Genomic DNA, 27623 nt, shown 5'->3' on the forward strand with positions numbered 1-27623 from the left:
TTCAGCCTCAGCTGGCCCTTCCCGGTCTTCCCTGGCCGCACAGACGCCTGCACCCGCTGCGTGGACGAGTGTCCTTGAGGGACAGGTCAAGGGCGATGCGGAGATGCCAGCCGATGCCTGCACACACCTGTCTCTAGCCCTCGTCCATGTTAGAAACGGAAAGCCTGTTTGTTTAAGCCACGGAGGTGTTCTGTTACTTCCCAATGGCTCCGCGAGGCTGGTTTTCTAATTGCTCAAGGCTTATTTGAGTGGGAAGGAATAGGAACACTCTCCAGCTATCTGAAGTCGTTGAAATACCTTGGGGTGGAAGCCAGGAGCAGCCAGGGTTCCGGAACAACCGAGCCTGCGTCCCCACTTCTAACTCCCGCCGTCCACGCGCCTGCGCACTCTCCTCCGCAGGCCCCTCCCCTCGCCCAGTGGGGCTCTGGTCAGTGTCAGCTCCCGGGGCTGCTTCTCCCGTGTTTCTGGGCTCGAATCCTCTAGGAGGCAGTGTGTCCAGGGGCACCCTTCCCAGGGGGCCACCTCGGGGCAGTCCTCACCGTCAGCTGATTGGCCCCAGCCAGCGGGCACCCCATGTACAGGTGTCCCTTGGAAGGGGCTGTGGGGAGGCAGACACGGTGGCAGCATGCCCAGGAAGAGCAACTGTGGTTCTGTAATGGGAGGCGGAGGAAGAAGGCAGGGGGAGGGGGAGAGGGGGAAAGAGAGACAGGTGTGTCTTAGGGAAATTAGAAACAAGGGGGAGACTTTTGCTGTTTCCAAGTGTATGAGTGACCAGGAGCACGGCAGTGACACGGGGCTCCTCACCTGCTCGGAGGCCTGAACCCTAACGACAGCACATCCAGGCAGGGCCGCGGAGCTGGGCGTTAGGACGATCCCAAGGCAGGCGGGAGGGTCCCCGCAGCACCTCCCATCCTGTGGCTCAGGTGAGGCCCTGCCTGGGGTGGCAGCTGGCTCTCTGCAGTCCTGAGGGCTCTGGGTGTCCTGAGGCCCCCTGCACGAGGCCCCTGGAGCTTCCCCAAGCAGCACGTGCTGGGTTGTGGGCAGACGAGTGCCAGGGGCCCAGCCCCCACCTGGCCTGGGGCTCCCCGTGCTTCGGAGACGTGGGGCACAGAGTGCTGGCTGTCATCTCGTCACCAGAGACTTGTTAATTCCCGGTTCTGAGCAAGGCCGTGTGAGAATCAGATCCTGTTTTATGGCCCCGGACAGGCTCAATATGTGAAGAGAGCTCTCGTGCGCTGTTTAGGAAGCTTATCGGTTGGTATCTGGGGATCTCAGGAAGGTCCTAGCAACCTCCGGAGCCCGAGTGTCCTCGACTGGTCAGGGCACTGTCCACAGGCAGTGGTGGCTGTTCTCGGGTGGAAGGGGACGAGAGACTGCATCCCCTGCAGGGGAGACCGCGCAGGCCAGCGGGGCGTGAGAGCTGCCGGGTGGACGGAGGGCTGGAGCAGCCGTATGGAAGTCCTCCCTCCCTCAGGTCCCGGGCACGGAGCGGTGCCAGGCTCCCCTTGGGCAAAGCACGCCGTTCATTTATGGACGACAGTAATGCCCCCTTATCCACGACTTCACTTCCCATGGTCTTAGTTATCCATGACCGGCTACGGTCTTGAAATACTAAATGAAAAATTCCAGAAGTAAACAATGCCTTTGTTTTAAATCGTGTGCCGTTCCGAGTGGCATGATGAAATCTGTCACCATCCCCCCAGCAGGATGTGAGGAGTCCCTTTGTCCCGTGTCTCCACACGGCGTGAGCTCCCAGCCCTCATCACTCCCTCGGTAGCCGGTAGCCGGCTCAGTTATCAGAGCGCCGGTCAGCCCCGCAGGGCTTGTGTTCACGTCACCTCGTCTTACTCGTCATGGCCTCAGTGCGAGAGTGACGCTGGCAGTTTGGGTCTGCCACAGAGGAGCCACGGAGGGCTTTTGTGGACTGGACAGGTGAGCACACACAGAAAGGGACAGGTACATATAGAATTCACTACTCCTGTGGTTTCAGGCATGTGCAGGGGGTCTTAGAACATATCCCCATCAGATAGGGGGGGCGCTGCTCTCCTTACAGAGAACCTACTATGTGCCGGCACCGTTGGCCAGACCATGGCCTCCTCGCGCCCTCCCTGGCCGCTCTCGCTCCCCGGGGCTCCCTCCTCTCCTCTCCACTCAGCTTTTCAGGGACACCCGGAGACCAGCCAAGCTGGAGTTAAGGAGAGTCTTTCTCAGAAGCACTTCCCGCTTAGTGGGGTGCTTCTGAAAACCCGAGGTCACAGAGCCAAAGGATAGTCACATGAGGGTGCACTGGGGGAGTGGGGGTCGCCATGAGAGGTTCTCCAAGCTCTCTGCCTCCTGGAGGGACCCCCCCCCCTTCCCTCGCTTCCTCCTCTGCTCCTTCCGGGCTCACTGACCGAGGCCCCCCGGTGCGCTGGGACCTGCCGTGCTCCTCCTAGTTCCCTGTGGCCTCCTGGGCTCGGGTAGGAGCGAGCCTGCTGAACTGTGGTGGCCTCTCTACCTTCAGCTCCAGCTCCCTGCCTGACACCTCCCACTGGGACACTCACCTGATGAACATAGGTCATGATTTATAATCCCTTTCAGGGAATTATTGCTGCTAATGGGCCCAGCCGATTTGTGCTTCCCAAGGAGGGGAGGGCAAAATCAATTAATGGACAGCGTGCCCTGCCCGGCCTGATGGCAGAGCGTGTCTGACATCCGGCCGTGATAAGGGACCCTCTGAGGCTGAACTAATAAGGAGATTGGAGGAAAAAGAAGAAAAACAACCCTCCCCCCGATCAATTTCATGTACAATGAGCAGAATGCAGTCAACAGAGCAGCTGGGCACGGGCCTCTTTCCGCCTGGATGAGCCCGAGATAAGGAGAGCACCCGCCGCCCACCCGCCCTCCAACATCGGCATTCGCGTGCGGAGTGCTCAATAAGCATGCATCCGCACAAATGCAAAAGGCACCTACCTTCCAAACCGGAACCAAGGGGGGAGATAAGGCCCAGCCGCCCCAGTGCGCCCCCTGGTGGGCGCAGGGCGAGGGGCGAGGAGGAGCCCTGTTTCAGATCCTGTGCCCTAACTGAGCCATCCTAATTGATGGCACCACTGGGCCGCAGCGACAGGTTCTGTGTGGGTTGTCCGGGCTCCGGAGGTCTCCCCACAGCGAAGGCCGTGGAGAGTGTCCTGAGTGGAGGCAGGGGTGGTGGGCTGACTGAGGCCCCCTGTGCACTGGGACCTGCCTGGCTACTTCTGGTTGACTGTGGCCTTGTGTGGGCCGTTGCCCTCGTGGCTGGAGATTGCGATGTCAGGGGAGGTCCGGCCCAGCGGTGTGACCAGCAGAGGATGAGGAAAGCTGAGGGGTGACTGGAGGGAGAGGCTCAAAACAAGCGAACAAACCTTTATTGATCTTGCTCAGAAATGTCTACTGTTTGTGGAGCAGCAAGACTTCCTTCTCACGTGAAACCTTCCCCTGAGCCCCAGTATGCGGCTCAGTGGAGAGCGGGGCTCGGGGTGACGTTGGGAGGACTCTCGTTTTCACCAGCCCAGAGACTTGGCTGCAACAGCCCCACCCGTGGTTCTGGCACAGATGTCCTTGCTGAAACCGGACTCACCCCAGAGCGGATCCCGAGGCAAAGTTTGGGTGCTAACAGTCATCTGGGAACAGGTCCCGGAAAAAGTTCGCAAGGAAGTGGGGACAAGAGACAGGGGAGGAGACACCCTGGCCGGTTTGGTTCAGCGGTTAGAGCATCGGCCTGTGGTCCAGAGAGACCTGGGTTCGGTTCCCACTAAGGGCATGTACTTCGGGTGCAGTTTGTCGTGCAGTTTGTCCCCAGTCCTGGGTGGGTTGTGTGGGTGGCAGCCACTCGAAGTGTCTGTCCCTTTCACATTGATGTTTCTCTCTCTCTCCCACTCTATCTAAATAAAAAATGGAAAAATGTCCTCAGGTGAGGATAAAAAACAGAGAGAGACAGGGGAGGAAGACAGCCCGTCCAGGTGCGTCACTGAGCAGGTGACTGCTGTGGGCACAGGGGCTCGGCCCCACGGGGGCCCTCTGGAGACTGTGTGGGGCGCACTTCAGAGCTGTCCCACCAGCAGCAGGGAAGCCGGGCTGGCTGTCCCCCAACTCCTGTCTCATTATTTGAGGACTGCTCCCGGGAGAGGGACTCCGGCACCACCGCCCCCTGCACGTGGCTGGAGAGCGTGCCTGCGGCCAAGAGGACCTTCAGGTAGAGACATACAGGTGCTGGGACAGGAAGCTGCTGGTGTGGATGGGGACTGTGAGCTCCAGGTGGGCTGGGGCATGGGCAGGGCACTGCCGGTGTCTGTCACAGGCTCTTCGTTCTCTGCTTTTTCTGAGTCTCTGTGGTCTGTAACTCCTGCAGGGAGATAGCTCCTCTGTGGACCTAATGAAGGAGCTGGCCAGCTTGGGAGCACAGCTGGAGTGGGGGGGACCATGCACCCCTCTCTCCATGGCCACGCCATCTGAAGAAGGCAAAGCAACTGTTCAGGGAGTCACTGGACACCCCACCTTAAAGAAGTCCCCTATGTCTCCTGACCTCTGCACACTATGGAAAAACCCAGGATGCAAGGGGGCTTGGACCTGAAGCAGCAGTTTGCCCAAGAAGACATGGGCCGGGGTGGAGATGAGGGGACTGACCATGACAGACTGCACCCTGCCCTCAGGGAGCCTGGGAGAGTGGACCGAGGTGCTGATGGCAGTGAGGGGCGGGCTGCTCCCGGGCGCGCGGACAGTGTACTGCTTTGCGTGTGTCTGATCTGGGCATGTGAAGACCCTCTGTCCTGCACCTACTGGGAGCCACTCAGAGGGGCACATGGACCTTGAGCCGTGCCCGGGAAGGACGACAGCACCGTCAGCAGGGATGACCACTTGCCAGGCTGTCTGCTGGAAGCTGCACTGACCCAGAAGCCCCAGGGCGACTCCACAGACATGGATCCTGGAGCCCCCTGGGGCAGCTGGTCAAACCCGTGCATGAGTCAAAGGGAGGAAAGAAAGCAGAGGCCCTCAGGGGGCCTGGGGTGGGCTGGGGTGGCCCTCACAGAGGGCGTCGCTGACCATGACAGCCTCAGAGGGAGACCTGGAAACTTCTGGCAAGGCTCTGCTCTGCGGCATGGTGAGGGGCCCCGTGCCCGGCTCTCAGGACAGTCATGGAAAAGGCAAACGCAACAGGTATTGCAGAGAAGATGCTGACAGTATCTCACACCTGGGGCCAGAGGGGTGAATGGAGCTGGTGTGGGGCGGAGCCACCTTCTGAGACAGGACTTCGATGAGCGGGCAGAGTGAGGATGCAACCCGACCTCCGCCTGCTCTTGGCTCTGCGTACCCCTCGGCGTGCAGAAGGCCGGCTCCGCCCTGCTGGCTGGCGCTGCGCCAGGGGAACCCCCAGTAAAGGAGTAAACCCCGCGGCGCGTTACTGCCCCTCCCTCGCAGGGCCCTATCCAGGGGCCACTGTTCACACAGGAGACAGGGCCTGAATTAAAGAGAACGCCATTCCCCCACCCACGTTATACACGTACACGTTCAACGTCCAACATTCACAGCCAGCCTTTCCATGCCTCCGCCGCCTACGCCCTGGGGCCCCTGGAAACGCATCACAGAACACTTCCCCCCCCCCCTTGGGTGGCTCAAGTCCCCCAGACCTCCTCTTTGCCTTCTCGGTGCTCCTGCTCCATCGCGCAGCCCCGGGCCTCCCGACATCACCGAGCCCCAACCTGCCGCCCTGTCCGAGCCTCGCCCTTCGCCTTCCTCTCCACACCTGCCCTGGTTCCCACACCGGTGCCGAGAGCCAGCTGCTCGTACCCACTCCCAGCTCCTTAGCTCGGGTTCCCTTGTTCGCTTGTGTACCCTTCACCTCCCTAGTTCGAATCAAAGTTCCAGGAGGGCGGACCCCCAGAACCGAGCTCCGGGGAGCGCACACCCCTTGAAAGAAGGACCAGATGAATGACTCCTGTCAGCAAAGGACTACAGAAGACGTCTTTCTGCATATATTTCAAACACACATCCATTGCATTAAAAAAAAGTCCCTGTCTACTTTATCTGTCGTCGATGTCATTCATGGGTCTGTTTTTATTTGTATCGATTGGTTTTTCTGCTCAGTATGGACCATATTTTACTACTTCTTTGCATACCTGGTAATTTTTTAAAAAAAAATTTATCTTTATGGTTGAAAATATTACAGACGTCCTCCCTTTTTTGCCTGGTAATTTATTTATTTATTTTTTATTTTACTGGATGTCAGACATTGTGAATTCTACAGTGTGGGGTGCCGGACGTTTATATTCTTTTAAACATTTTTGAGGTTTGTCCCGAGGCTCAGCGAAGGTACTCGGAAACCGCGAGACTCCCGAGACCGGGTTTTCACCTGCTTGGCAGGACCAGAGCGGCCTTCCAGGGGGGCCTTCCCACGTCTGAGCAGTGCCCCCTGCATCTTCTGCTCAAGGACCCTCTCGTCTCCATGAACTGTTCCCAGCTCTGCTGTGTTCCTCCTCCTCTCCGGCGGTTCTTGCTCCAGGCTGGAGTGATTTTCTCACATGTATGCATCGGGCAGCAGTTAGCTGAAGACCCAAGGGTACCGGCTGCAGGTCTCCGGAGAGCTCCTACCTGTCATCTGTCTCGATCTCAGCCTCTCTCTCTGCAGCTCACGCACCTCTGGTGCTCTGTCCTGCAAAGTTCCGCCACCGTGGCCTCCCCGGACTACAAGCTCCATTTCCTCGACTCAAGGACATCACGAGGCGCCACGTGGCTCCCCGCTGAGCTGCCGCCTGACACTGCAGGTAGGAAGGGGGGCAACCACAGGCATAGGGCCTCCTCCTGGTTTCTCTTCTTTTGGGTACCGATGTTCTACTGCCTTCTGCCAACCTCGGAAAACCGTTGTTTTGCATGCATTGTCTCGTTTTCCCTTGTTACTCTGTGCCATCGAATGTGAGGGCCGGAGGCGAGCCAGAGACTGGCCCTGCTCCCGGGCCCCTGCCACCCAGCGAGTGAAGCCAGGGAGCCGCACCAGCCTGAGAAGCAGGGGCTCTGGGTTCTGCCTCTCCCGCTCACCCACTGGGGACACAGTGAGAACAGGACAGACAGGTCCCTGTTGTCACGGAGCATGTAGTCTCGGGGGGGGGGGGCTTCCAGGTCATAAATATATAAGCAAATAAAGATGATATGTCAGATAGTGATAAAGAAAACAGAGTCATGGGTTGGAGAGAAACTAGGGGGTGCCTCTAGTTGGGGTGGCCAGGGAGAGCTCCTAAGGAGGGGACTTTTGCCACCAACAAGCTGTGTTTTGGCAGGTCGGGCCCCCCCTTCGCTTCAGGTCCGTAGGGTTGTAAATGAGGACGTGGATTGGAGGGCGCTGTGGGCCTGTCCGGCTTTGAAATGCAAGGACCTGCCTCCTCTGCATGAACCTCCGCCGGGTCCCAGAGGGCGCCACGCCACGTGCAGTGTGTTCCCTCTGCCAGGGAGGGAGTCCTGTGTGTGCAGGACGGGGCTCAGGAGCAGAGGGCAGCACTGTAATTCTGGTCCTTTCGTTTCCAGGTGCCCTGGCTGCAGCCGCCACCCTGGCGCCCCTAAGGGCTGGCCCACCCTCCGCTGGGCCTGCACTGAGACAGGACCCCGCAGCTGTTTCCCTGGTGGAGGGGGAGTTTCGGCCAAACCCCGCAGCACCCCTGGGAGCTGTCCGTTGCTCTGGGTGCTGCGATGTCCTTCCACTCTGCAGGGTGGGTGGCTCCCTGGAGACACAGCTCGTTCAGGCACTGCCTGCGGGTCATCTGGGCATCGGGGTGATGGAGTAGGGTTTGGTCTGAGAGACTGGAGCTGGCCATCAAGATGCCCTGCAACCCACCACCCTGCCTTTGGCTCTGACTACTGCCTGGCCTGCGCTAGCGGTTCCTGGGCTTCTACTCCGGGGGTGGGGCCGGGGAGTGGGCTGGTAGAGAGCTCACGATGACTGTTATCCTCCCCTGTTGCACCGTGGGGCTGCCCCCTGCCACCCGGCTACGATGGTACTGTTCACAGTCTAAAAGGTGTACCGTCGACTACGGGAAACACCGCAGGAGCGAGCTCCAGCCCTCGCCCTGCCCCGGCACCTGGCACTGCCTGGCCTGCCCGCGGCTCTGGCACCCACAGCAGAGAGGGCCCAGCCCCACGCAGCCTGTAGGACACCCTCCCTCAGGAAACAGCCTTCTCCACTGGATGACAGTCACTGGTTGCTCCCAGCAGATTACTCCTGCAGGCGGGGTGAGCGGGGGAGGTAGCTTCATCGTCCTCCGTCCCTGCTGGACACTTACTGGAAACCTGAAAGGAGACAGGACGCTCTCGGTTAGGCTGTGCGGGAGCCTGACTTCCCCAGGACTGCCGGGCTGCAGGACACTCCCCTGGGTCTCGGGAAGGGTGCCTCTCCGTGCCCTGCCTCCCAGGGGCTTCGTTTGCTCCCCTGCTCTGGAAGGAGATGCCTGCTTTGCCCACAGCCGAAGCCTCATCTCTCTGACCAGAATCAACACTTGTTTGCCAGCCCCATGGTTTTTACTGACACCCCTACTGCATCCTTCAAGAGGTGCTCTCTTTGCTCTTTGCTCCGGATACTCATTCGATTCCAGCCTGGCATCTCTGACCACATGGCCTCTGCCTGTCCCTCCCAGGGCTGGGCATGGAGAGCCAGAGCCCCTGAGCCGTAGCCAGGAATGCCCCCTGCCGGTGACACCTGCAACTTTGGAAAAACCACGTTAGTCCTCCGGGCCTCGCTTTCCTCATGTCCCGATTCCTGGAAAAAGCAGGGTAGCGAGTATGGGTCCTGGCTTCTCTAAGTGTGGTCCCTGGAAGCAGCATGGCATCCGGGAGCTTGGTAAGAAACGAAGACTTGTCCGGCCGGTGTGGCTCAGTGGTTGACCCGGCGCTTGGTGAGGTCAGAGAGCTGGCGGGAGGCTTCTGTGAGCTCATCCTCCCTGGGCTCCGCTCGCAGGCTGACAGGCACAGCCCCGAGGTGAGCACGCCTGGAGAGCCCAGGCCCCCGGCCCCGTGTGAAGCGCCGAGGGGCCCAGGGCGGAGGGGTGTGGGCTTTGGCTAGGGAAGGTGCGCGCGGCCCGTGTGTCTGCCCGGAGGAGGCTCAGTGAGTGGGCTGCGGGGAAGGTGCTGTGCGGTGGACCCGGGCATCTGGCTCGTACCCAGACGGTGCACCCGCCGGCCTTTCGGCCACGACCAGGAGGAGAGGGGCCCTGTCATCCTGCCTTCAGCTTCCTCCCAGGCCCGTGGTCACTGAGAGCCCAGGGTTGTTTTCCTTCCCTTCAGAATGGAAACTGAACCCTGGAACTTGTTTGTTTTGATGAATGGCTTCCAGGCTGCTGTCTGGAGAGCAGAGCTCCGGGCTGCAGGGAGGGCGGAGGCGGCGGACCGGCCAGCGGAGGCGGCCCCAGGCGCGGGCGCGGTGCAGAGTGCGCAGAAGCCGGCGCCCCTGGCTCTGCATTTCATTTGTTGGCCAAGTTGTTCAGTGTCTGCATGCCTCAGTTTCCTCGCCTGCCCAAGGGGGACCGTACTCTCGGCTCTGTCTACCTCACAGGAGTGTTGAAAGCATCAAGTAAAATAATATCAATAAAAAGTGCGTGACCGGTAAGGTGCCGCGCACGTCTGAATGGCAGTGTCCCACGCTTCAGCCCAGCGTTCAGCACCATCTGGGCATCGTGTTGCCGGAAGATGCCATCCTGGCACAGACCTGGGGTTCATGCTTCTTCTCGTCGCGAGGGTTGGGTGAAAAGGTCTCTATCACGTGTACCAAGGCCGAGTAAACGTGACTTCCCTGCTCACGGGTGGACTTCTTGGCGGGAGAAATGAGTCGGTTTCTATGTCGTTCTGGGGAGGGGCCCTCCTGTCCCCAAAGCCGACCTCTTGCTCCACTGTGGCCCGGACACCATAGCCTGTTCCTGCTCAAGGAATCTTCTGCAGGTCCGGTCCTCTTTCCCACATCACCCATTTCCTTTGTTCTCCTGGACCATCCCTTTCAGTGTTTAAATGTCCGGGTAATCTTTAAAACAAAAACAATGCCTGGCCGGTGTGGCTCAGTGGTTGAGCATGGATCCATGCACCAAGAGGCCGCTGGTTCGATTCCCGGTCAGGGCACATGCCCAGGTTGTGGGCCCAATCCCCAGTGGGGGCATGCAGGAGGCGGCCAGTCGATGTTCTTTCTCATCGATATTTCTATTTCTCTCTCCCTCTCCCTTCCTCTCTCTCTAAAATCAATAAAGAAAAAAAAAATTAAAACAGAAACAAAAAACAAAAGCCCTTCCCCCTGTGCCCCCTCCTTTAGCTGCAGCCTCATCTCTCTCCTCTCTTCACAGGTAGACTCCCCCGAATAGTGGTCCCACTCACTGTCTCTGTTTCCTCTCCTCCCCTGCCTCCCACCCCCACGGCCACCACAGTGGCTTTCATTCTCCCGGTCCCAGCCTGGAAAGGCGCTTGTCCAGGATCCCAGGATGTGCAAAGGGCCTGTGGTCACGTTTAGCCTTGCAGACGCACCCTCTCAGCAGCACTGGCTCCAGCGGCCTGCCTCCCTGGGAACAGTTGTCCTGCAGACCTGCCCAAGGCCACTCGTCCTGGCTGAGCCCTCTCTGTCTTTGCTGCGCCTCCCCGCTGCCTCCGAATGTCACCGTGGCCAGGGGCCGGTTTTCCCACACCATCCACACCGCCCCGCTGAGCTCCAGACTCAAGTTCAGCTGCCTTCTTGACATCTCCTCTGGGCTCTCACATGGCATCTGAATGGGCCAACCAGAACCCTGAAGCCCTCCAGGTCCTTCCCCCTCGTGTCCACCCCTCCCTGCGCTCTCGTTTCAGGGGACGCACCGCCGTCCTGTGAGCTGCTCACAGCAGAGCCCGGCCTCCTGGTGCTGCCCCCCCCACATCTCACATCCAGTTCCATGGTAGGTCCCGGTGGCCTCACCCTGCCTGGACCTTCGGAGCCTGACGATTGTGTCCTCCTGGTCCTCTAGGACCCACACTGCACACGACAGCCGGAGTGAGCTTCCCAAAGCCGCAACCACATCACCACCTGCCACGGTTTGCATCCTTCGCGGAGTCCCCACTGGAACAGGAGCGTGTGGTCTGGCCCTGTGGCCTCGCTCAGCCCTCCAGCCGCGTCCGGCCTCCTTTCCATCCTGTGACCAAGCGAGGCTCCTTCCCTTCTGGGAGGTCACTGTCTGCGTTTTCTGCCCAGGCGGCTCACCCACAGAGCACCTCACGGCCTTGTCCAGCCATGAGTTCTCTTCTCCTGGGAGCCCCCCACCGCACCCCCGCAGCGAAAAGCCGTCTTCCCGTCGCTCTCACATCACACACCTCGGCTGTTCCGTAGCCCTCACTCATCAGCACCTCGAGTGATCGTGTACGTCACTGGACGTGTTCGCTGGGCCTCCCCTCCCCCGGGAACGTCGGAGGCACAGTCCCGCCCACTGCAGTGGCCCAGCCCTGGCACCGTGCCCGCCTCCCGAGATGCCCAGAGAATACAGGAATCAGTCCCCGATGGGCCGGGCAGAACTCTCCGTGTCTGATAGCTGTCACTGTTATTTGGGGAATAGATGGGGCCTTGGAGATCACCCGGATCCAAATCTATTTTCTCCTTTTTGTTTTTGGAAGAGAAAACGGAGGATGAGAGAAAGCAAGCTGTGTGGTCACGACGTCACAGCAGGCTGGTGACGGAGCTGGACTGTCGGGTCTCAGACAGGGCCTGACAAGGTGCTGCCGCTGCCGATCCTGGTGGTGCAGGGAGGACCGAATGCAGGCTGGCGTCCCAGGGGGAGCTGCTCGCTACTGGTGAGGACGTGGCGACGGACCCCCTTTGTTTGGGGTGCCCGCCATGTGCAATCCTCCCACAGGGCAGAGTCGGCCAGGAAGCTGAGCGTCGGCCCCTCAGGGCGGGGGTCTGCCGTTCGTCCTCAAGGAGCCCGCGGACACGGAAGCTCTGCAGGCCTGCCTGGCAGCCTCGCTGCTGGGCTGAGGCCAGGACTGGACACTGGGGAAGGGCCTGGGCTCGCCCGGTGGGTCTCTGGGAGGGAGGCAGGAGAGGCGGCCGGTGGGCAGCTGCTGAGAGGAAGTGGGGTCGGTCAGCGAGGAAGTCGGGAAGGGCCCTCTCTTTCCCCTCCTGCGGTCTGACACGCCACACACATTGCTCTTATCACTGTCACGGTGTCCTCAGGCACGGCCTTCGCCTGACGTTGATGTCGACAGTTCCCGGAGAACCACGCTCTGGAGGAGGGTGGTCGTCCTAGCCAGGGAGTCCGCAGGTCACCAAAGCCCGCTCAGCCCCTTCTATGTGGCCAGGCCTGAGCCAAGGAGAGCTGGCTCTGGGGACAGAGAACAAGGGGCTGACGGCCAGGAAGGGGGAGTCAGGCTTTGCCAAGCGGGGGACACCTGGGCCGCACCCTCTTGGCCTGTCTTGGGGTTTCTGAGGCTGCTCTCGAGACTTTTTCCAGGAGGATGCAGAGGCCAGGCACGTGGGAGGGAGCTCAAGGCCAGGCCCGTGGCTTCAGGGACATGGAGAAAGCTTCCTGCTTCCTTCCCCTCCCCTCCCCCAGCCTTCCCCTCCCCTCCCCCAGGTGCTCCCCCAGCCTTCCCCTCCCCTCCCCCAGGTGCTCCCCCAGCCTTCCCCTCCCCTCCCCCAGGTGCTCCCCCAGCCTTCCCTCCCCTCCCCCAGGTGCTCCCCCAGCCTTCCCTCCCCTCCCCCAGGTGCTCCCCCAGCCTTCCCTCCCCTCCCCCAGGTGCTCCCCCAGCCTTCCCTCCCCTCCCCAGATGCTCCCCCAGCCTTCCCTCCCCTCCCCCAGGTGCTCCCCCAGCCTTCCCTCCCCTCCCCCAGGTGCTCCCCCAGCCTTTCCTCCCCTCCCCCAGGTGCTCCCCCAGCCTTCCCTCCCCTCCCCCAGGTGCTCCCCCAGCCTTCCCCTCCCCAGGTGCTCCCCCCAGCCTTCCCTCCCCTCCCCCAGGTGCTCCCCCAGCCTTCCCCTCCCCAGGTGCTCCCCCCAGCCTTCCCCTCCCCTCCCCCAGGTGCTCCCCCAGCCTTCCCCTCCCCAGGTGCTCCCCCCAGCCTTCCCCTCCCCTCCCCCAGGTACTCTCCCAGCCTTCCCTCCCCTCCCCCAGGTGCTCCCCCAGCCTCCCCTCCCCTCCCCCAGTGCGGGTGCCCTGTGCCCTGGAGGAAGTGCACTTACACTTCTTCTGCAGGACGTTCTGTCTGGCCTTGATGAATGCCAGGATGTCGGAATCCGTCTGGCTGTCTCCGGTGAGAGGGATGGTTGAGGTCGGCCTCTCAGGGATGCTGGGGACAATGACATGTCACACCTTGTGTTTGGACTCAGCACTGACCTTCCCAAAGTGCTTTTCCATTTTCAGTGACTCGATGTCACCCAGAAAGCTATGAGGATGAGTTCGCCTCCTTCACCCCCCCCCCCTTATCTGTGCTACATGCAAACGTCTACATGCAAACGTGTCATGTCCTCACCACCTTCTCCATGTCCTCTGCATCACCTTCTCTTCCCTTGATCCCCAACTTACCCCATCCAAGCCCATTTGGCCTGGGACCTATGTCCTTCAGCACCCAATTTGATGTCCTATGCCCTAGATGTCTCCCCAGTGTGTCTCTATCCCCACCAAGGCTTAGTTAGTGGCTCCTGAGGCAGAGATAACTACCCCCCCACCATAAACAAAACCATAATATTGAGCTAAGGAAGCTGCCACAGCTAAACACTACATTTCCCAGGTCCCTTTGCAGCTACGTGTGGCCAGGTGACCAGGTTTGGGCCAATGAGATTTGTAAGGAGCGCAGAAATCCCCTTAGAAAGGGAGGGACCTATGTGGCCTTCTCCCTCCTCTTTTCCCATCCAACTCCTACATATAAAAGCCCAGTGAGAAAATTCAGAGCAATGTACTCTCCTGGCCCCCCCCCCCACTTCCTTCCCCACCCCACCCCCCACACAGCAGGGCCAGTGTCCGCTCCCTTAGGGGCCCTGGGGGTTGTCTGTACTGCACGCAGTGTTGTTCATCACAAGCGTTTCTTGGGTCAGCATTCGGGCTGCAACTCAGCCAGAGGTGCTAAAGCAGAGCCTCAGCAGGGGGCGGGGGCGGTGCTGGGGCGGGTGGGGGGCTTCCCAGGGACACCCTGGAAGAAGGGAGAGTCTGCCAGGTGAAGAAGGGTGTGCAGGCCTTCTGCTCAGGGGGCACAACGAGCGGGCGCTGGGGAGAGGCCTGAGCCACTTGGTCCCGCCTGGAATGAAGGTCACAGGACTGAGGCCAGCTGGGGTCCTTCCCTGCTGGGGACGGTGCCGTGGGGCTAGTGGTCTGTGTGGTGGGGAAGCAGCCTGCCGAGTTCGACCCAGTGTGCACACAGGGCTGTCACGGGCGTCAGGGGGGAGAAGACCACAGACCTGTCGTCCAGGGAGGCTCGAGGGCTGGTCTGCTCCCAGCTGGGCAGGACGGGGCCAGGCGAGGGCAGGATTTTCCTGGCACGCACATCACTGTAAAACCAAACCCACAAAGGAGAAGGCATGGGAGGGGCTTACCAAAGCGAAATCCAGGGTCTATATTTAGGAGCAGCGTGGCCTGAATGTGCCTCTCAAAGTTCATGTACTGAGCTCTCCCCTCAGTATGACGGTGTTTGGAGGTGGGTCTTTGGGAGGTAATTCGGTTTAGGTGAAATTAAGAGGACGGGGCCCCCATGATGGGATTGGGGTCCTTACAGGAAGACGAAGAGAGACCAGAGCTCCCCACCATGAGCAGACACAGCAAGACGGCGGCCCTCAGCAGGCCCGGAGCCGGGTCTCCCCAGACTCTGATTCTCTTGCCCTTGGGTCTCCTCAGCCTCCGGAGCTGTGAGGAATAGATCCGTGTCTGAAGTGTAAGTGGCCCAGTCTCCGGTGTTTTGTCATGGCGGCCTGAGCTGGCTGAGCCAGGGGCCAGGAAAACCCTGCTGGGAATGTCTCCGTTCAGTGGGGCTTAGACCACAGGGACTGAGTCCTCCCAGCTCCGGAGGCCGACGTCTGAGCTCGGGGTGCCAGTGCGGCCGACGCAGCGTCCTCACAGGTGGGAAGAGTGAGCGAGCTTCCTGGACTCTTAGAAGGACGCTAACCCCATTCATAAGGCCCCCACCCTCGTGACCTAATCACCTCCAAATGCCATCACCCTGGGGGTTCGGCTTCAACATACACACTTTTGGAGAACACAGTCCGTCCACAACATTCCACCCTTGGCCCCCTCAGAACACATGTCCTTCTCAAACTACATTAATTCCACCACCTCCCCCCGCCCCCAAATCTTAAGTTATTTCTGCATCAACTCTAAGCCTGCAGCACAAAGTCTCATCTAAATATTTAATCAGAGATGGGTGAGATGCGAGGTATCCTTGATTCCCCCTGAAGCAAAATCGCCCTCCAGCTGCGAACCTGCGAATCCGCGTGCTTCTAAAATACAGTGCGGGGCCTGGCACAGGGTAGACACCCCCATTCTAGAAGGGAGAACAGGACATAGAAAAGGGTGATGGGTCCCCAGGGAGTCTGAATCCTAGCAAGGCAAACTCCAGGAGATCTTAAGGCTCAACAAGAATAATCCTCTTTGGCCCTTTAGACCCACTAGGGCTAAGTTTCCACCTTCTGGACCCACTGGGGTGAAGGTCTGCCAGGCTCTGCTGGGCAGGGGTCATGCCCTCTGGGTTCTGCTGGGTGGCCCCAACCGCACAGCTTGGGGCAGAGGCTGTCTGGCCTATTGAAAGCAAGTCAGTGGTCCTTCCCTTTGAAATGGAGGGCAGCCCGGCCAGTGTGCCTGAGTAGTTGAGCATGGACCCTGCACCAAGAGGTCATCAGTTCAATTCCTGGTCAGGGCACATGCCCAGGTTTCGGGCTCAATCCCCAGTGGGGGGCATGCAGGAGGCGGCCAATTGATGTTTCACTCTCTTCGATGTTTCTATCTCTCTCTCCCTCTCCCTTCCTCTCTCTCTAGAAATCAATAACAACTATTGGAACAAATTGAAATGGAGGGGCAGCCCTGACCATCTCCGACTTGCCTCTGGGTTCACTCTCCTCTTGCCTTGAAGAGCAGCATCCCTGACAGCACACCAGCTCTCTGTCCCATCCGGTAAAATCCAAGAAGCCCAACAGCCGCCTTCAATCCTTCCTGCTGCTCCTCTCTCCTGCTGGGCGGGGGGCGGGCCACCTTCACACCCACACTCCCCGCCTGGCGCCACTGGGCCGCGCCCTGGGTGTTCTCTTGTGAAGACACGCTCTTATTTTTTGCCATATGGATAGGCTGAGGATTCTCCAAATCTGTACATTCTAGTTCTCTTTTGCTTAATAATGTCACCTTCAAGTCATTAGTCTCTTATACTTTACTACGAGCAGCCAGGAGGGGCCAAGCTGTTCCTTTAACACTTTGCTTAGAAATCTCCTCGGCTGACGTCCAATCTCCTCACAGGTAGGTCCGGCCTCCCACAAAGCACGGGAACACGAACGCTATTCAGCCACGGCCTCTGCCACCTTGTTACAGGCCTGCCTTCTCCTCCTTGTCCCATAGCATGCTCCTCAGCTCTGTCTGAGGCCTCAGCAGCGCGGCCTTGCCCTCCAGTTTCTATCAACACGCGGTACTGATGATTCACGTCTGCTCTAAGGAGACGGAGGCTTCCCACAGCTCTCCTCTTTCCATCCTGACCCCTCCCCAGAACTGCCTTTAGAAGTCCCTTTACGACCATCTCGGCTCCTGCTAGCCTGTACCTCAAAGCCTCTGGCCTCTCCCCATCACCTGGTTCCAAAGCTGCTTCTGCAGTTTTTGGTGTTTGTTACAGCAGCACCCCACTGCTGGTACCAATTTCTGCCCGAGCCAGGTCAGGCTGCTCGAACTAAGAACCACAGACGGGGCGGCTGGTAACAGTGCACTTTCGCTTCTCACGGTTCTGGAGGCTGGAGCCCAGGATCAGAGGCCAGCATGGCCGGCCTCTGGCGAGGACTCTCCTCTGGTTTGACCGCTGGCTTCTCATCGTGTCCTTCCACGGGACGCGTGAGCTACTCTCTCCTTCACCTCCTCTTATAACGGCGCTGGTCTCACCCATGAGGACGCCACCCTCACGATCTAATCACCCCCAAATACCATCACATTGAGGGGGGGGTTACAAACATTCCGTCCATAACAGATGGTTTATACATAACTTTTCATGTTGAGCATTGCATGTGTTGGATATGCAAATTTCACAAAAAAACAAAGATCACAAATGTCCTTTATTGACACTGTCTGTACACCAGGTCCTGGGAAAGCGCTCTGCAAACATGCCATTTCATCCTCTCAATAGCCTCATTATCCCGATTATATACACGAGAAAACTGAGGTTTAGAGAAGTTATAGAGATTCTAAAAGTTACCCGGCTGGTAAGTGGAGCTAATCATGACTCTGGAAGGCTTCGGATCCGTGCTGTCAGCCATGGCGCTTTAACTGGACCCGACTCCGGTGCTCTGCGGAGCACACGGGACACGTGTGCTTATCCCTGGCCCACCAACTGCCCTTGGGTGGCCCCAGCTGACCAGTGCTGTGCTTCCTGAGTGAAGAGTCAGATCCAACAGCTCGTGCAGATGCAATTTTGCTTCTTTTACTAGGCTGCCTGGTGCATGGGCCTTGCCTTGGATTCTTGGTTGCAAACAGAACCCAGAAGCACCCCTTGGGAAATAAAGGGCCAGCGGCCAAAGTTGTGCCAGATGCCAGAGGCAGAAGGGAGCCTTGCTTTGGGATGGTCCTGCTTAGACAGCACGTCAGAGCTGGAAGAGGCCTGAACAGCCACCTGGGCAGAACCCTCCGTTGTAGATGAGAACACTCAGGCCGAGGTAGGCCAGGGTGAGAGCCAGGTGCAGTGGCTTTGCCAAGTCTGCGCCACAAGTCACGGCACTCCACAGGCTGACACCCTGCTGTCCCACCCATGACGACAGCCCTTCCTCAGCTCCAGCCCTCAGCCCTCGCCCGTCTCTTCTCTGCAGCAGGGCTTCTTACCCTGGGCCTGCCTCCACAGGTTCAAGGCTGTGGCCAAACTAACGGGAACAGAAATGAGAGCCTGGGACCTCCCCCCCATGTTTATTTCCCAGCATCAGAGAGACTCTCCAGTGAGAGCGGAGATGTTTGATGAGGGCTTCTGCAGGACCCGAGGCAGCCACAAGGTGGCAGACTCTGCATGCTTTTCTCTGGGGAACAGGGGCCGATTCTCAGGGCTCTACTGGAGGAGTGAGTTCTCTGTGCAGGCGGAGAGGAGGGAAGGAGAAAGGGCTTTCCGTTCTGTAGTCCAGGTCCCTTTGGAAGCTGTAACACACCTTCCAAGATCAAGTCATTGTCCCACAAAGGCAACATTGACTCAATGGTTCCCCAGTGGAACCTTTTCTAAGATCCCAGGGAGTGTTCATAAGAGCCAACGTGGGGAGGGCTGGGAGTGGGCGGAAGGGGTAGAGGGTTCAGGGCAGGGCAGGAGGGCTCCTGATTACACCTCCGCAGAATGCCCTGCAGGCCCAGACGGCCGTTCTGGTGCCCTGACCACCTCGCGCAGGAGCTCCCGAGGGAAGAGCCTCCTCGGGTCCCTGACTGCTCCGGTGTGACCAGATGCCACAGCTTGGTTTCTGAACTGTCATGTTACAAATTACTTTTGTCCCCTCTCCTGACCAACCAGCCTTTGACACTGAATTCATTTCTCATGTTGACATTTGTTCTAGAGAGAACATACCAGGCATCAGAATTAATTATCTTTCTTAATAAGGATTAATAAGCAATATTCATAATAATTAGACCTCCTGGGTCGCCATTCGGAGTGTAGTGCATTTAGTGCTATCCCTGGGCATCATTGGGAAGTGACGAGCAGCCCCGCCTGCCAGTCCCTCGGCACAGCCGCACTGGGGCCCAGGGGCGAGCAGCCAGCGGGACACCCGTCTGCTCGTAGGACAACGGTGTCGGGGGGACCTGGACGCGTCTTAGGGAGGAGAGGGAATCCCAGAGAGGGAGCTGGCGTGCCCGAGGGCCCGCTGCTGGAAAGAGCTCTGGGGAGGATCTCACACACCTGTGAGCGTCTAAACGGGGGGACCCTGTGCGGTGACCCATGTGGTCTGATGGGCACCTGTGAATCCAAGGTTCCGAACTTCAGGGTTAAGGATTTCTTAGCAAGCCCATCGAGGGACCAGTTTAAACGGGAATGCCCAGCAACCCACGGCCAGCGTGGGCCCCACTTCCCAGCCGAGGAGGGTGCTGGGGCAGGAGCATGCTCCACGGCTGGTCTCCGAAGGATGGCCAGGGCACCCTGTCCGGCGCTCGTTCGCAGACCCGGTCCCTGGCGGCACTCTGTCAGAGAGCCGCGGGCAGGGCCGCGTGGACAAGCAGTGGAGAGACAGCCTTGGCCCAGAGCCGGGGGGAGAAGGGAGGAAGACAAGAGAGAAAAGGGAGCAAGGGCAGGCGGGGTGGGAATAGAGAGAGTGAGCCGGTGGGAGAGAGAATGGGGAAGGGAGGGAGCGAAGGGGTAACGCTGAGGAGGACGGAGGCAGGAGGGGGAGCAGGGGGCGGGGAGGAAGGGAGAAGCCACTCAACACGGAGTCAGGAGTTGTGAGGACACCGTCACTCTTCATTATTAACCGGAGTTTAAGACATCACATTCCTCCCTGGGCCTCAGCGTGCTCATTGGTGCAATGAGGGGGCTCATTTCAGGGCCAGTGACGGGACTGCTGGTTTTCCGGTCCAGGCTGGCCTTCGCAGGAGCGCAGACTTCCTCTCTGCAATCCCTGCCCCCCGGGGACCATCAGACTGTGACGCACGGAGAGAGCGGGGGCCCCAGGCAGGAGGAGCTGGCGCTTGGAAGCTTGAAGCAAGCACATCTGTGTGCCGCAGTCCAGAGTATCAGCAGGGAAGTGCCACCTGCTAAACAGCAGAGTGAACTGGTGCCCTGCAGGGCAGGCATTCATGGTGATGGAAGGTGCCGAGAGCCGTGGGCGGAGGGGTGTGGCCGGCCTGGATTCCAATCCTGTCTCCCCACTTATTAGCCAGGCGACCCTGAGCAAGTCGTCACCTGTCAGGGGTGGACAACGCTAGCACGTCAGTCTGTCTGTCCCCTGCCTGGCCCAGAGGGCCCTTGGTAGACGGCAGGGGATGTTAGTACCGCAGGAGAAGAGAGTCGATGCTGTCTCCTTGGGGAACTGAAGGGTGTCAGTAGCTAACCCTCCGCTGCTGATGTTCACGGAGAACGTGTGAGGTGCACGGTGCCGGGACAGGCCCCTCCGCCTCACCCCTGGTGGAGCCCTGCCGGCTCTCCGGGTCGCGTGATAAAGCAGGTGGCAGGGAATTCCTCTGTCAGGAGAGGGGGCGCCCCTCAGCCTCCCCCTTCCCAATCTCCAGCAGGAACCTCCTTCTCACCTGCCTGCTGCGGCCTTGCCACCTGTAACTTTGGGTGTTGAGCTACTGTGTGGGAGGGAGTTTGGGGGCACTGACCACCTCCAGTCGAGGCATCTTAACAAACACGGCTCAGGACACTTGGTGCTCTCTGCTGAAGGTTAGTGATCGGACCGGAGCTCCGGCTGTCACCACAGACGACCGGGTCCCAGGGCCCACCTGCGAGCCGTCTCCCCAAAGACGGTCCTGCCAGCAGCCGTCACAGTCACAGGGGCTTGGGCAGAGCCTGGGGGCAGGTTGGGAAAAGCTCCCTGGTGATCTGAAATGCAAGGTCCTGAATGTCCCTTGGCAGGCATGGCTGCTTCTGCCTTACAGCCCTACAGTGAGTTTAATGGGCCCTTCCTGACACCCCGTCATCACACACACACACACACACACACACACACACACTTCATTGTCTGTGAAACAAGAGAAGAGTTAGGGACGGACTTCCTGTGTCGGGCAGGTGTTCTACCAGCGGGAGCTAGGCGAGGTCAGAAAGAGGCGGGACATCAGGGACTGGAGCCTCCCACTGGGAGGAGGCTTTCCTCACGGGGCGGACCCAGAGGGCTCAGAGCGGAGCCCGAGCACGAGCGAAGCCCTGGCGTCTCAGCTGGCCTGGGACAGTCTTTTACACACATGCCCCACGGAGTCCTGGGGTTTCGGGAGGGGCCTGTGTGGGGAAGAGGGCCGGTTTGCAGGGGTTGCAGACTCCAGTGCCCCGGAAGTCGGCAGGGCCCCAGGAGAAAGCACAGAGCGGCCTGTGTGGCCCCTGGTGCTAAGCTGCTGCGCCCCCGCGGAGCAGAGGAGCTGGGCGGCCCGCTACCTCCTCGTCCTCCCCAATGGCCTGTTTGCTAGGGAAGTTCCAGGGTCACAGGAAATTGAGCACGCAGTAGAGAGAGTTCCCAGCACCCCCCACACCTGCACCGAGTTTCCCCTATTACTGCCATCAAGCGTGGTGCGGCGTATCTGTTATAGTGATGAGCCATCACTACGCTGTCACTCAGTGAGCACGCACGTGGGGGCGCGCTCTTGCTGGTGCAGGTTCCATGGGCTTCGGCAAATGCACACTACCACGTAACCACCACTCCAGTGTCCCGCAGCGTGGCTGCACTGCCTTGACGCCCCCAATGTCCCCTTCTCATCCCCCACCGCCCCCACCCCGGCACCCACCGGCCTTGTCACCGGCTCCATAGTTCTGCCTTTTCAAGGACGTCACGTTGGAATCAGCTACTGCGTGGCTCCTTCCACGGGTAACATGCATTTACAGGTCCTCCGTGGCTTTTCCTGTCTCGACAGCTCAGTTCTTTTCATCGCTGGGTGACATCCCGCGTCGGGGCGCACCACAGCTGTGTATCACCCACCTTTGAAGGGCGCCTCGGCTGCCTCCGGCCTGGGCCTTGGAACCCAGCCGCTCCAAACTCCCACGTGCGTGCCGTTGTGTGGACGTCACTTCCAGCTCCCGGGTACACACCCAGGAGCGTGATTACTGAAACGCACGGTGGAGGTATCTGGTTTTGTGAAAATTGCCACCTGCTCTCCGGCGTGGCCACACCATTTCGCAGGCCCACGGGCGGAGGATGCGCGCTCCCGGGCTCCGCGGCCTCGCCAGCCCCGCTGTTCTCGTCTGTTTTTCGCTCGGGATTTCAGCCATCGGAATAGGTGTGTGGTTTCTCATTGTTATTGTACTTGCAACGGGCACGTGAGATTGAGCATCTTACCATCTGCACGTCTTCTTTGGTGAGGAGACTGTTCGATCTTCTGCCCGTGTAAACACAATTGTTCAGTGTTAAGAGTTCTTTGCATGTTTTGGATGCAAGTCCTCTATCCAATGTGTTTTGCAAATATTCACCCCTACCCCCGTCTGTGACTTGGTTCTTCACTCTCTTCACAGTGGCTTTGCAGAGCAACATTAATTTAAGTAAAGTCCGACGTCAAGTTGTTTTTATGGCTCTGCCCTGCCTTTCACACCTCCAGGCTGGCCGAACAGAACACGCTCTGGCAGGTGTTGGCTGGGCTTGGGGTGCGCACAGGAGATGCTCCGGAGCCTGCGACACACGTGGACGTGCTGGCCCCGGGCCGGCTGGGGCCGCCGAGGAGCCAGGAGTGTGGTTTGTTTGAAGGGTAGTTTCAGATGACAGAAATTTGTTTTATTTATTTATTTAATCCTCACCTGAGAACATTTTTACATTAATCTTCAGATAGAGCTGGAGGGAGAGAGGAAGGAAGAGAGAGAGAGAGAAACATCGATGTGAGAGAGACACAACCCCAAACAGGGCCGGGGTCGAACCATAACCAAGGTATGTGCCCTTGGCCGGAATCGAACCCAGGACTCTCTGGTCCTCGGGCGGCGCTCTTACTGCTGAGCCATACCGGCCAGGGCAGATGACAGAAATTTGTAAAGACAGTACAAACAGTTCCTTTGTACCTACACCCAGTCTTCCTTCCTTATTGTAAAATCTCACAACTAATGAGCCAGGCTCGTACATTATTATTAAGCAAAGTCCTTCTTTTGTTCGGATTTTCTCTGTTTTTGTCCTGATGTGCCTTTTCCGACCCCGGGTGCCACACAGGGGAGCACATCGGGTCTCCTGGTCGTTGCACCTGCTTGGGCTCCTCATGTCTGTGCAGCTCCTCAGACTGTTCCTGGGTTGGGGACCGTGGCAGCTTGGAGGAGGGCCGGCCAGGTGTCCGGGAGCACTCGCCGGGAGCCTCCACGGGGACTCGCGGATGTTCTCCTCGTGACTCAGCTGGGGTTGTGGGTTTTGAGAAGAAGACCAGGGTGCCATTCCCACCACATCACATCAAGGGGACGATCTGACACCCCCTCCTCCCCAACCCCCTTCCAACGAGAGAGCTCAGTTCCTACTCAAACCCAGTCAAAGGGTCGCTCCTTGGTGGCGCTGGCCTGTGCCTGGCCGCTCTGCCCGTCGGGGGCTGGAGGATGGCGAGGTGCATGCACCGGCTCTGCCCCCGGGGTGTGGGGCGTCTCATCTCTGCAGGGTCTGGCTCTGGGCTGTCGTCATGCGAAGGCCACCCTCACCGGGGCTGCCCACCTCTGTCCTCACTCTGCCAGGACAGCCTTCTACCAGAGCTCCCCGCATCCTGGCAGGCGACGGCCCTCTGCCCTGCCACCAACACCCCCTCTCCCCTCCCGCTGGCTGCCCACCGGCTGCTCAGGGTGCAGGGCCGGGGCGGTGTGCACAAGCGAGCCGGGAAGCCACTGGCCTGGGCATCTACCCGTAACTGAACAGTTGAGTGATGGGTCCCCCAGACCTGCAGCCGGTGAGAGACGCAGAGCGGGGTGAGGACAGATGGGAACCCCCCGGCACCCCGACCCCCTCAGCAGAGTTCTCTTCTTACCTTTTGTTAGAGAGAAGCTGGGGCCTCGGGGGGAGAGACGGCGTGTGCCTGAGCGAATCCCCTGCTGGCGAGCTCACCTGTTGGCCCAAGAAGGACTTCACTGTTAGCCAGAACCCGATGACCCGGGGAGATGTCCTCGGTTTAGTTCTCATGGGGAATAAACTAGCCATAAGAGTTGGTGTGTAAGACGTACGTGGGAAAAATAACCCAGACACGGTAACGACTACAGCGATGGCAGCAAAATGTTACCTTCGTGTGATTTGTTCTCTGTGCTCTCCTGGGCTAAGTGTTCCGAGCTGAGTGTGTGGAAGTTTCGGCAGTTAGGAAGGAATGTTTCCAGGGCGATCTGAGGGTTCTCCCGAGGCCCTTTCCGGTTCTGCCTCTGCTGGCGGAGAGGGCTGCGGGGCAGGAGGGCTCCCCGAGCACTGGGCGTGGGGAGCAGCCCCACAGGGCGCCCTGACACCGGCTCCTGGCAAGGTGGAGGCGGCAGCTTATCTGTGTCCTGGCAGAATGCCCGGTGCCTCCCCCAGGGCACGAGAGTGCGGGGGGGGGGGGGGCGCACGGCGCTGCCGCAGGGCGGGCTCCCACTAGCCCCCCTGTCTCCGCAGGACACGGTCCCGGGACGGTTCCTCACCGCCTCCCCCACTCTGACGCGGTGCAAGGCTTTCTGCCTTGTCCCACTGGGGACCATCGCAGTCTCTAAAACTGCCCGCAGCACAGAACCGGCTCCTCAGCAACAGGGTCCCCGTCATCCCTGTCCCTGTCACCTGATCCCTTTTGTTCCCGCGACACCCTGCGGGACAGAGGGCCCACAGAGCTGCCACCTTTGGCTCCTCTGGCTCCGCCCTCTTTGTAAGTCATCACCTGTCTGACCCTGTCGGCCCCACCTGGACCCTTCCTGAGTCACATGGGGGGTCCCTCATCGCCGTTCAGGGCCTGAGCTCCTGGGTGCCGGCGTGGCTGGCGCCTCCCAGGCTGATGGCCGCACCAGGAACAGACAGAACCCAGCGGCCCTGTGAGCATGGTGGGAACCAGTGATGTCTTTGTTTTTCTTAACTTCTACCTGAAATTTAGCATTTCTCCAGTGATCAATGTCAGCCACAAGCCACCATTAGCAGTGCCGGTGACTTCATCACCAGTTCAAATCAGAGATTTTCATTTCGCGTTAGAGTTGCAGAATCAGGAAGCCTTATGGTCATCATTACTTTGCAATTATGGTAAATATTGGGCCTGCTCCTAGATCTTATTTGTTAATGCATTTGTAAAATGCTGTACATATTACTATATCATAACTTTGTTCCATCAATATTTTGGTGGGGCAGGGGCTGGGCAGAGGACAACAAAGGGGGTGGGGGACATCTGTAATACTGTCAACAATAAATTAAACAACAAAACAAAACAACTATTTTGAGAACTGTATTTCCGTCTATTGGTCTCCTTTGTTGTGTTGTGTATTTACTTGTATTTACATATTCTGTGTTGTTGGCTCACACGGCTGCTTGGTGACATGTTGGTTCCTGTGGCCTGACTGGGGCAAACACCCTTGGCCCTCAGCTCCCCTGTCCTGTCCCACTGTCTCCAGGGCTCAGCCAGCCATGCAAGCGACACTTCCCCGCACCACAGCTGGGAGCGCACGGGGACACCCGCAACCGGGCGTGGACAAGTCTGCGCTGACATCCTTACAGATCATCTTAGCAGCCCTGGCCGGTGTGGCTCCGCGGTTAGAGCGTCGGCCTGCAGTCCAGAGAGACCCGGGCTCGGTTCCCGCTAAGGGCATGTACCTCGGTGCAGTTTATCCCCGGCCCTGGTTGGTCGTGCGGGTGGCAGCCACTCGATGTGTCCCTTTCACATCGATGTTTTCCTCTCTCTCCCTCCCACTCTATCCGAACAAAAAATGGAAAAATGTCCCCAGGTGAGGATAAAAAAAAAGATTATTTTAGCCTTCATTATATGATAGAGAACTTTTAAGAATTTGATTAGAAAATATGCAAAGGTTTATCTATAAATATGCTTTAGTGAAATACTAGAAACAGCCTAAACATTAAACAATAGATTAGTTAAAGAGGTTAAAATAAGTTCCTATAAAGGAATAGTGACAGCCATTAGATTGCTGGTGGAGAAATAGTAATATAGAAGAGTAGCCATGCTATATAATTAAGTAAAAAAACAACAACACATTTGTGATACCTGAAGACCAATATGATTCTATTTATATAAAAACATATAAATATATCTGCATAGAAAAAAGATAAAATGATAAAATCCAACATGGTGATATTGGTTACCCTTCAGTGGTGGGATTATTTATGCTGATTATTAGTCCTTTGTGTTTTTCTGTATTTTCTAAAATGTTTACAATAGATATGGTTGTAATAAGAAAAAACAATCAGTGTTGTCAGTATGATATCACAGGAGAACATCACACAAGGCAACGGTGGCAAATCCATCGGTTTTGGGGGCTACCCCACCATCCCCCACCTTTCCATGGGGCAGGCACCAGAGCAAGGAACCCACGAGCCCAGACCATTTGCTTCCTTGTTGCTAAAACGAGCACTTGCTCCCTGAGCCCGGGGCTGAGAGCACCTGAGTCTGTGGGTTGCACCCCCCACTCCTTCCCCTGGCCCCTCCCAAGCTGCCTGGCTGTTCCCCAGGTCCCGGGAGAGGGATGGTTCCAGGGCAGCCGGGGGCACGGCCACCACCCCTACCTGCAGGCTGCTGGCCTCCTCTGCCCACCAGGCTTCAAACTCCTTCTGCAGCTTCACCTTGGCTTTGTCCATGAGCAGCTGCAAGTGCTCGATCTCCACCTTCAGGGCCTTCAGGCGCGTGAACATGGTTTTATACCTGCAGCGGGTCAGGGAAGAGCTTGAAAAGTCTCTGGCGGGGCACTGCTGGCTGCAGGACCTGGGCCTCAGGAGCCGGACTGTGCTGAGTGGGTAACAGGGACTGGGACCCTAAACTTGCCCACCGAGGCCAGAGCATAGCGCCAGGGTTTCCATCCAGTTTCTGTCCAGTAGGCCGGTGGGCCTGTGTGTGTGAGCTGAACAGCCGCCTCCAAGAGTGACAGCTACCCTTCCTGAGCACCTGCTAGGGGCCGCTTGGCGGTGAGCACGGGACATACAGACGTGCATTTACTCCTCTGCACAGCCCCGGGAAGCAGACACTGCTTGCATCCTCTCCGCCTCACAGATTCGGAACCTCCGGCGTGGAGGGTCCGGGGACCTGCTCTGTGGCACCAGGCTAACAGAGAGGAGCCGTCGTGGGAACCCGGGCCGCCTGGCTCTAGAACTGCCGTCTCCACTGCCTCCCATTCCGTTGCTCACCTTCCTGCCGAGGACCTGCAGTGACGCCGCAGGCGTCAGTGTGCGTGGGTGCTGGCATGCTCCAGTGAGCAGAAGTCGCCCAACAGGGAGCCGATGAGCAGCCCATCCGCAGAGACAACCTGACTCTGATGTGACCCTGAGGTTGGACGTGTGGACCAAGGGGACAAGATGGGGTGCAGTAAAGACATAGAAGAGTGGATTGGAACCGAGAAAAATGAATGAAGCGAGGGAGAAGGGGACGGCAGGGGATGCACCCAGGGGTGGAGAGCAACTGTCCAGGGCAGCGCACGCTTTCTGAAGGAGCGTGCTGGCAGGGAGGGCACAGCGCAATGCTCAGGCCCCGCTGCCCATCGGCTGCCCATCATGGGACCTTGTTCTCAAGTCTCAGGTTGGCAGGGGTGTGCGTGTATGCGTGTGTGTGGGGAGGGGCAGGGTTTGCTCAGGGTGCATGCCCGGCCAGCCAAGGGTGGCCTGTGTTCCACTGACACCATTAGGACCTCGAGGGCAAGGAGGTGACTTGTTTGGTCTCCCCCAAATCTCTCCACAGCGTGGAGGAGA

At 58.7% G+C, this 27623-nt stretch overlaps 1 protein-coding gene across 1 annotated transcript in view; it reads right to left on the reverse strand.

Annotated features, from left to right (window-relative positions):
- Positions 1 to 7892: 7892 nt before the first annotated feature.
- KIF6 (kinesin family member 6) overlaps positions 7893 to 27623 on the reverse strand; it is a 404227-nt gene continuing 384496 nt past the window's right edge. The window contains exons 18-22 of the mRNA XM_036248669.1: positions 26451 to 26586; positions 23746 to 23822; positions 14385 to 14474; positions 13153 to 13279; positions 7893 to 8030 (exon numbers count right to left, since the gene is read on the reverse strand). Coding sequence (XP_036104562.1) covers positions 7893 to 8030; positions 13153 to 13279; positions 14385 to 14474; positions 23746 to 23822; positions 26451 to 26586 — 568 coding nt within the window. The remainder of the gene's footprint in view (positions 8031 to 13152; positions 13280 to 14384; positions 14475 to 23745; positions 23823 to 26450; positions 26587 to 27623) is intronic.

This window comes from Molossus molossus, unplaced genomic scaffold (assembly GCF_014108415.1).
Source record: "Molossus molossus isolate mMolMol1 unplaced genomic scaffold, mMolMol1.p scaffold_m16_p_8, whole genome shotgun sequence".
Lineage (NCBI taxonomy): Eukaryota > Metazoa > Chordata > Mammalia > Chiroptera > Molossidae > Molossus > Molossus molossus.